The 10,000-nt window shown below is 49.0% G+C and overlaps 1 protein-coding gene across 5 annotated transcripts in view; it reads left to right on the forward strand.

Moving 5' to 3' along the window:
- Window positions 1-1,087: 1,087 nt before the first annotated feature.
- The window catches only part of LOC126572197 (uncharacterized), a 107,599-nt gene continuing 98,686 nt past the window's right edge, over window positions 1,088-10,000 (forward strand). For 2 of the 5 annotated variants that reach the window (XM_050231307.1, XM_050231311.1), the window contains exons 1-2: window positions 5,332-5,410; window positions 7,159-7,574. In XM_050231307.1, coding sequence (XP_050087264.1) covers window positions 7,566-7,574 — 9 coding nt within the window. In that variant the 5' untranslated portion in view covers window positions 5,332-5,410; window positions 7,159-7,565. Of the gene's footprint in view, window positions 1,127-1,222; window positions 1,243-1,794; window positions 1,867-5,331; window positions 5,411-7,158; window positions 7,575-10,000 lie in introns of those variants that run through there. The other 3 variants (XM_050231308.1, XM_050231309.1, XM_050231310.1) reach the window with 3 other exon arrangements.

The following is a 10,000-nucleotide window of genomic DNA, read 5'->3' on the forward strand; positions in this document are numbered from 1 at the left end:
TGTGAAAGAGTAAGCGGCTGAGATGGGACAAAGCAATCAGAAAGCTATCTGCCTGGGAGAGCCCGTTTGGAGTTTGCGCGGTCCACGGCACAGCATAACATGACGAGTACTTAGGGAGGAAGGTGTGGAAAAAGAAGTAAAATAGCAAAACAAAGAACTCAATCGATTGTGAGTACACAGAGAGAGAGAGAGAGAGAGAGAGAGAGGGAGAGAGCGAGCGAGAACGATAAAGAGAGCATGATTCAAAACAGCCGAGCATAGCGCAGCATAACCGGTTCCGTTCTAGTATTTGAATGCCGCGGACAGGTTATGCGAAGAACGCACAAAAGGCAGTCCGGACAGCATAGCGTGATGTTGAGCTGGACTGGGAGATCGTTTATGCTCCAGTTCCGCTGTAGCATAATTTGAAAATAACGCTGCAGCCTTTTTGGGGGTGAAGCCGCCCAATTCTTTTGTATCGTATGCTAGTTTCTTTTTCTTTTTTGGTTCATGTTACTGCATTTAGCATAAAGCCTACCAGTTGCAGAGATTAAATTCTACATAATATGTAATATTCCTATCTTATCCGGCAACACTGGTCAAACCACACACCTTTCCTTTCTTTTTGGCGATGCACACCGTTCCCTTCCTCCCCCACAAAAATGTCCACAACATAAAGCGAGAGAGATACGGATTTTCATTTACTTCCCCTCCAATGTAGCTGAAAAATGAGAAAATCCATTCTCCGAGCTACACGAGCGTGAGCATGGCTCACATCCCCGTTTTTGCCGTGCGGATTTTCCCTCCCAACGCGTGGCTCTCTCTCGAGCTGAGTTTTCCCTTCTCAGAACTATGTCCTGTTCATTCGCACCCGGGGAGGTTTTCCGCGAAGGCTGTCTCACTTCACCGTACAGGCCGGATCGCCCCAAGCACGAACGCGCTCCCATCGTCAGTTCTTTGCTCCACGTCGAAGGGTTAAATCGAGCACGAAAACCGCAAACCGAGGCCGAGGTGAAAGCTTCGTGGCTCGCCGGTTTCGTGGCTCCACCAAGAGATCAGGCGGCCAACTCCACCAAGATTGTGTGGAGGCGCGCACAGTTTCTCGCTAGCTTCGGTTTGGATTGAACGCTGTGGAAGAGCTCGTTCGGTAAGGGTCGATATCGGTCAAGTGTGCGCGCGGTCCTGCCAAGGAAAACCCTCCTCCCCCTTCTCTCGCTCTCTCTCTCTATCTCACACGAACGGCGATACCAACACACGCAGACGGTGATATAAGCCAAAGGGATATCCAAGGGATGCGCCGGAACTTGGGTGAATGTTGGGAGTTTGTTGGAAAGGGGGAGTTGGAGTGGCTGAGCGTGGGTGTGTATGGGTGTGTGCGAGAGCCAACATTCGCTGTGGGAAAAGCGGGAAAAATACCCCGAGGAGAGTGTTTGTATGTACCGTTTAGGGAGCTCCGTGTCCTGCTGCTGCTGCTGCTCCGAATGATGATGACGATGGTGATGTGGGCAATATGCGTTTATGTGAGTTAGAAGTGGTCGCTGCGTGTCCCGGAAGTTGGATTCGTTTGATGCGCGTTCTGTACGACACGAGTGGTGCTTGTTTCAGTGCTGGAAAGGATGTCATCCTTTCTATTAAATACTACGGAACGTTACTGTTTTGATGCCACCAGGATAACTCAACGATTAGAAGAAATAATTTTGTCAGTGAAGTGCTGCAACATTTTAAAAATGTAACGGAAAGATGTCGTTTCAAGTGCCGCAAAAACGTGTTCTTTACGCTTATCAGGTTGTGAATAGCGAGTTGAAAAAGTGTGAAACTCAATCCGATCAAGCGAATGATACAAAGGAATACAAAAAATAAACCGCGAGACGTAGTTGAACCGTGAAGGTTGGTAACAGTAAACCCACAACGATGCTATAATCGAATTAAATCGAAACAACGCATCCGCTACTTCCGGCACTTCCTATGGGTAACTAGGACACTGTTGGTTGTTGGGAACACATCAAAGTCGCGGCATCGACAAGGGATTAGGTTCGTGGGTAGTATCTTCCGAATCACAAACATGGAATTGCGTAGGAATGGTGCTCACACGTGGAAAGTCCTACATCAAAAGAAACAGAATCATAGGACACCATAAAGAAGCTGTTCGGGGAATGCTCCCCTGACACATTTTGCTCCAAAAACCCTTTCCAGCTTGTTCGAGTTCGGGAGTAGGTCTTTGGCCACGGTAACAGACTTGTTTTCCAGAGTAGAAATACTCCTGGTACACTCCATTTGGTTCCCCGTATTTGGATGTCGGGTTCTGGTGCTCCATTTGTCCTTGCGCACAGAAATAGTACCGGAAACAGATCGATACCAACCGCCTACCGTGTCACCGTATGGGCATGAAAGAACTGCGTCATAAACTGTGTCTGAATACCGTCGTCGTCGTCGTCGTCGTCGCCGTCGCCGCCACTGCCGCTGCTTGTCTAGGACAACTGGACATTGCTACAGATATCCCCTTCGGGGACGCAGCTCACCGTCTTTTTTTTCGAACAGAGACGCGCCTGTATTGCGCCACTAGCCGTCGATATATCGATTCCGGGAGTCGATTGCGTCGCTCGGTAGCGTTCGCTCGAGCCACTTGACAACGCAACATCTAATAATTGAAACTACATTTTTAATACTCTAATCACTTTGCGATGAAGCTACCACCTAGCGATGCTGCCGATGATTGTTGGCAGTTTGTTTGGCGCCATGCTTGTTGTTTGCTTGTTCAAATATAGTATCCCTCTTAGTGCCTTGGGCTGTCTTCAATCGCTTCTTTTGAGTGGTACGCGGACTGGAATTCTATTTAATAAAGCGTTTCATTCTCGTACTTGGCTCATTGGCAACCTAAACCTTAAATAAAAATGCGATCAATTTTCCGTCACTTCCCTTCTTTCCTAGCCACCCTTCGAAGGTACCAACAGTTCTTATCCATCATCTTCCTGGCACTTGATTGGCTTCGTTTGTACCGGGGTTCGCTGTTTCTCAGCCTGCGGCGGTCCCGGTTTCGGGGCTACGGTTGCAGCTGTCGTCGTACGTTGTTTCATTACGATTTTTTTTTTGTTTTACGTCCTCTTCCACTACTTTCTGGCCAGCGCATGGCAAGGGGAACGTAATAATGAGCTGCCGGTGAAATTCAACATTCCTTGGGACCCGCGTTCCCGCTCTTGAGAGGGTAAAGACCTGCAGATCAAATTATGAGTAATCAACCGAAACTCCTGCTCCTTGTCGCGCCGTGTCGTGCCGCAGAGGTCGGACGTACACCAAAAATGGTGTAGCCTGCCAAGGGACCGTAGGCCGGTTCGGTTTGCTTGCGTCGAGCAATTTATCGTGCCCTCGTGCTTTCGTGGGGAGACGGTTTCGTTTGGATAAACATTAAAACAATTTCCTAGCCACCCAATTGCTGCATGTCTCCGTAGACTTTCGCTTTTTGGAGCTCATTTCCAACATCCAAAACTTCATTTGCTGGCGCAGGGGACCATTCGTTGTCAATCTAGAGCGACCACTTTGACAGACAGGCCGCTAAAGATGGTGCCCGGTTTAAGCGGCCAACAAATTGGCCACGATCGCTCGCGAGACAATCGAAAGCTCGCACCTTCCGATTACCGTCGGTCGCACACATTCTCTCCACACAGGCGAACGGATCTGTTCCGTCGATGATGCAAGAGATAGAGCACTAGCGAACGTGTTAGGGCCACCTTTATGTGTCCGCCATCTCATTCCATTTGTCATTTATCGTGGCGCGGCGACGAAAGGATTAGGAAAGGATTGGAAGCCCGAGTCATCCGCACGGCTCGGAAGCTTTATGTAATTAACGGCTTCTTGAACGACGGCTTCATCCCGTCCTCGCAATGTTCGGAGCCCCCCTTGGCGAAGCAGTTCACATACGGCGAACGGGTTCGGTGCTCGGTGACGTGTGTTACGCTGCCGTTACGCCGACTTTTTGGTGCCACTGAATTCAAGCTAAATAATGCATGAAAAGCGGCTTGAGCACGATTCGAAATGTTGGAAAATTATTCGAAAGCCTCCTGCAGTGCTCCTTGGTGGCGCGGGGTATGGGCCTTTGGCATTATTCTGCCGCGTACAATCCCCGGGTGTGCGGGTTGTGGCAAGCTTTTCAGCCACCAGCCGCAGAGACAGTCATGTTGAAGTTAGTCGTAAGCTTAAAAATGAAGACATTAGCAGGAAAAGAAGGCTGATAGCGTGTGGTCGCTGCCCGAGGGGTACGTAACATCAATTCGGAAGAGTAGAGCGCGTGGAGCTTGGGCTGCCACGCTGTTTCATTCGTAATTTCGGTTGGAAGTGTATTTGATGAAGCACGCGAGGGTGCAGCATGAGGATGATAATGATGCTGCTGCTGCTGCTGCTTCTGGCGATGTGATTGTTATCACATCTACAGATCGTAAAATGGGATCAGTGCGCGTCTCGGGCTATGGCTTTCGGCTGAAGAGATTAATGCGATGCGATGCTGAGAGATCAAATTGATTGATTTTCATATTTCACTCGAGTTGTTATCATGTTTTGTGGTTTTGGTATGATTTATAATTTTAGGAAAATCAATTATTCATAGCAATTTTACAGTTTATGTGATTTTACTAGTGAAAAACAATATGTCAGCATCATTCAATACCTAACTAATATTGAAACGTTGTATTAAATATAACAAATTTAAATATTAATGGTATTTTACTTAAAAAAACCTGTTGTATGATGGCAAAAAGTCGATTAACCTTTAAAAAGCCGATTGGTACACGCTGCTGACTCTATTTTTCGAAAACTCTTGTTCAACTTCACCCACAGAGCGGTGGGTGATGGGAAAAGAAATCCACATGGAAGAGAAATCAAACCAAAGGAAAAACGGGATCATGGGCGGTTTACAGGGAAACCCATCCCACCCGCAAACATTGCAAAAAATAAAAAAGGCGAAGCTCGAAAGGACCGAAAGCGGCAAAGCAATTCCATTACGCGAACAATTTCCGAAGGGTCCATTTCGCAAACGGTCAATAGGAAACTTTTCAGCCCAACAGAGTGATGGTGATGACGGTGGCGGTATGCGCAAAATAGAAATAGCCGGAGATGAATAAATTAAGAAAACCGTAGGAAATACCGGGCACAACAACACAGAAAACAACGACGACGATCGGGACGAGAAAAAAAAGGCGCCGGCTGGATAATTTTGTGCGGACTGAATCGATCATCAAAAGTCAAACCATCCAGGGCACATGGGCGCCATGGCCCCACCGAGGCAGCATCCTTGCAGCAGTAAATCGATTTTTGACTTTTTCGCATTTTGGGGCCGACCATCTTCATTGGTGTGCGTTAGCAGATGAAGTCTGGTCGGATGGCTGGCCGTGTTCCAAGCTAGTTTCCAACCACTAGCGGGAAAGAACAAACCCTCCCCGCGGTAGGAAGTCGAAGCAAAGAAGCTATTGTTAAGTGAAATTACGGAGCACCAAAAAAGTTAATCTCCGGTGCCGTTTTAATTCGTCTCCATTCTCCGCTGTTTGTTTTCGCACACGCGAGCACAAATTTAGCGAACCTGGACCAGGGAGATTGGTGAATAATGTGTAGCATCTAAATGTGGTGCAATCGGACAGGAAGAGGGCTCTGATCGAACGAGCTAATAATACGATCACTCTGGCCGGTGAAATGGCTCCCAAACCCCTCCGCCTCAAGAAGGAGGATGGTAAGAAAGTGAGAGTGTCGAAGTGAGTGAGGCAGCGGAAAAGAAAAGTCATCTCGCACGCGAGGCAAGGAAATGGAATCTCCCTTGTGGTCTCGTGTGGTGTCTTGTGGCTGCCAACAACGAACTGAGAAAACAGAGAAAAAGCATAACAGCATGCAAGCGCGAGTGGCGTCGAGTCAGATTGGCGGCCACGGCGGCAGTTGATGGGCAATTTGTTATGGGAAAGGCGTTCGCCTCGAGCCGGCGGTGTGGGACGGGTGGGGGGGGACGGGGGGGCTCGAAAAATCTCTAAATCACTTCCAGCGCACCGCGATCGACAGCATCCATCGGCGCCAGTTCGCAATAATCAAAGCGTGCCAGGAAAGTGGTGGCGAGATGGCGGTGGATGACGCGAAAGCTCACTCAGGTGATCGAGGTGGCGATGACGGCGACGGCGGTAGTGGTTGCCATGAGCCCATACCGATCGCGCAGCCTCCCGGACAGTGCTTTCAGACATTCCGGCGCGTCACTTCGTGTTGGTCGTGGTGTGGTTGCGCTCCGGAGTTGTGTTCGAGAAATCCAAGTGCCGCAGCGGATAGCCCGCAAAACAAACCGTTGAACCGAGGCACACTGTGGCCGGTGGCATTCCTTGGACAAGTTTTTATTCCCTCGCGGTCAGTTGTGGAAGTGGAAAAGAAGTTGAGCATAAATAGCGACACGCGCGTCTTGCTTCGGTTTTTTTTTGTATTCTTTTACACGAGATTGTGGTTGCGACGCGAAGATCATTTGACAGATCATCATCCAAGTAGTCGATGGCACAAATTAGCGATCCTAACGGCATCCCGTCACACAGAGAGACAGGTGATCGTTATCTCGTTGCGTCAATTACGATGCCGAGGACGACGCGAGGTCACGCACATATGTGCCCAGTTACGACGAGATGCGGTGCGAGGTGAGCGAAAGTGATCAGCTGGCACTTGTTGGTTGGTAGGAAATTTTAGACAATTACAGAAGAAACGGAACCGCTAATGCTAAAACAGATTGGATAATGATCACACCGAGGGCCACCAAACAAACACATCTCATCATCTGCTACCCAAACAAGGAAGGCGAAAGTGGCAAGCTTGCTGCTTACTGATTGAGAGGAAGAGAGGAAACAGAGTATCTTAACCCCCTGCGCGGCGCGTCAACAGCATCCCTTTCACGCACAGCTGCGAAGTCTGATTGCGTCTCTGAGCCGCGATCGCCGTGAGCTGAAACTAATGTGCCCGTCGTTACACAGTGACTGTGTGGCAGTGAGTGTGTATCGGAATAACTTTTCACTTGGAAGTGGAAGATCTAATGTATTGTTAAAATTCAGACAAGTGGCTTTTGCGGCGGCACCAAATTAGTGTTTCACCGGGGCCCGCGACTCGGTGGCGTCTCTGGCGGCACTCTCATAATATTAATGTATTTCCTACCATCTTTTTTCGCATAATTTCGAGCAGCAACCTGCATAGTGTATCCACCGTTGCCAGCGCGTGTGAGTGAAATGTGATTAGCCGCCGGTTTGGGGAGTGATGTTGTTGTGGTTCGGTTAAGGTGTTGAGTGAAAAGCAGAAAGCAGTGTAGTGTAGTGTTGGGCCAGGCCGACTGGCTGGCTGGCTTGCTGATTGGCTGCACCTTCGGGTGACTGTCAATGGCGGTCGCTTCTGTGATCGTGTGATCGAGTGCAACCAGAAAAAAGCAAGCAACATATTATCGTGAGTTTTTTTTTCATTTCGAATAAACGTAAACCGTGAGACGCTTGGACGATTGCTGGACGGATGACTTCGCCCTAGAGGCGCCCCAGAGTGCCAGTTGAGTGTACGCGTTCTGGTGCATCAGAAATTGGACAACAAAGCCAACGTCAACGATGTCTAAGGTAAGGGAAATTAGTAAAATATTTTAAAAACCTGGTAGTTAAATTTTGAGATATATATTGCTAATTACATAATGATATCTAGTTCGAGGTCAGCCGAACGTTTAGGTGGATCGAGCATTAAGAAAATGGCTTCAGAGTTTTTGTGATTTAACGCAATGGCCGCTGGCAAACTGTCTGAGCATCCTTTTCTTGTGTCAGCTCATCTTAGAGAAGTTATATTTTTGACGAAAAAATGGGCCACGGAGCTACATTTCTAAAGAAACAATTGAAATGCCAAGCAAAGTACAATCGTACAAAACCAACCGCATCTTTGCCCCTAGCCACCTCTAGCTGACCTTTGGCTGAATGGTCAAAGTGAAGGCTCCATCAACCAGCCCAGAGAAAAAGGCTCCCGACTACTTTTGATCTTACACAAAGCACCAGACCCCTCAGGGGAAATGAAGCTGAACAGCCAGAAAGCCACCGAGGAAGGAATATGGAATAGCTAATTATCTGTAACCGTCACTAGAGCCGTCTGCTTTCTGCTTACCGGGACACTTTGGGCGTCCACTATGCAAACGCTCGCTCCGTTCCCTTTTCTCAATCCCCCTTTCTCATGAGTCAGCTCATTTTCAGACTTTTGCGTGGGGTCGAGAGGAATAAAATCATTTACCAAATGGCTTGCCACCGTGCCCCTTTGGCCCGAAAAGCTTAAATGTCACTTGAGTAACCGGTGTGCAGCCCTTTGGCCGCTTTCATCGAGAGCTCACAGTGCACCAAGTGCTCGGTTTCGGTTCACTAAACCGTTAAACGTTTTTTGATATCTCATTTTTCCCGTCCACACTGACTGACTGACGAGACGGGCTGTACGAGACGGTGATCGCGGGAATCCGTGAACAAAACTGCCAATTCATCGTTCAATCGTGCCCAAGCCCAACTAGCACCGTTACAGCATCGTTGGCATGGCGCCGCGAGATCACCCGCTGCCCGGATTCGAAATGTCAACCCGGTCGGTCGACCGGCCGGCCAGCCGGTTGATAGTCGGTGAAGCGTGGTGATGTTACCGTGAGCTTGTACCGCCACGCAGCGTTTGTCTGTGCGTTGGAAAGGAAATGGAGCGCATCAATCGAAATGCTGTTCGATTTAACAAAATCCCAACCCCTCCCCCCGCTCCCCCAACAACCGTGGGCCACCTGGATAGTTTATCTTTTCGCTGACTCAGATCAAAGAGTGTGAGGAGTGGTTCAAGTTTTTCTACGCGCTTTTTGTGATTTTTTTCCACCACAGAATTTTCAGTAACAATTTTCCATTCTAGTGCCCGTGCAGCTGGGATTATCTGCGACGAAAGCATGTAAAATACCAAAATTCGAACGGTTTTTCGGGGATGTCTCAACTTTCCGGCCATAAATTCCATTCTGTCTCCTCTGCGACCGGGCAAATCATGGAAAAGTTCTTCTCGTAAACCAATGCAAAGTCAGCCCGGAGTTGGGCCCCGGGTGCACTCCTACTACGCCTCCGTTTCTCCGGGACGCAATAAAGTGGATTACGCTCTCGATGCCCGTTACGCTGAGTCCCCTTCAAGTGTCAATCCAACGGGCAATCCAACGGAAAAGTCGGAAAAGTGTATCCCTCGATCTTGATGAAATGTTTGCCCAAGCGGTACCGTTGGGACCACCGAAGCACTTAGCACACAGCTTCTCCTCGGGGTCCATGGAGACGATGACGACGCCTGACGCCCTGGATGAAGGAAATGGATTCTCGTGAGGCGTAAACGCTGATCCGGCTGTTAATTGAAAACCCTAAAATGAGATTAACCAAATACAATCCCTCGTCTCTCGTGGAGGGCGGATGCCAGTTCCCTGAGTCGGCTTGACTGACTGGTATCCATCCTGCCACCGGAAGACCGCCGGTCGCCGTCTTCGTGGTTTTGTTTTCTCTCTCTCTCTCTCTCGATGGGATTAAGCTTTGGTGAGCTTAACTCCGCGATTGGTGTACCGCGGTTGCGGTGTGCAGCTTTCCCCAGAACACAAGCGTGGGAAAGCGGAAAAAAAGCGAGGAACGAAATTTCCTTTCGCCGCCGTCCCCCGCTCGAGTTGAACTTTTCACAGTGCAACTCGTTAGCGGAAAAATCGAATCATCAAACCAGCGCACGAACGAACCGAACGTCTGGCGGCGCTAATCACATATCGGTCGCTCATGTTAGGTGCAAACAAACCGGGGGAAAAAGCGGGAATCTCAATTTTAGATTGAGTTTTGCAGTGAACTCACACTGGCGAAGAGTAAGACGTTTCAACCGAGCGACTGGTGGGCAATTGGCGAAAACATTGGCCGCGCTGGTTGCAATGTAACTGGCGGAGCGATGAGTTTTCGGTGCAAGCGATTAGGAATGCCCCAGGGGAATGCGACTGTTGCCGGTTTTTGGTAGGAAGCAAACGCAGCGATGCCGC

Source organism: Anopheles aquasalis, chromosome 2 (assembly GCF_943734665.1).
Source record: "Anopheles aquasalis chromosome 2, idAnoAquaMG_Q_19, whole genome shotgun sequence".
Classification (NCBI taxonomy): Eukaryota; Metazoa; Arthropoda; class Insecta; order Diptera; family Culicidae; genus Anopheles; species Anopheles aquasalis.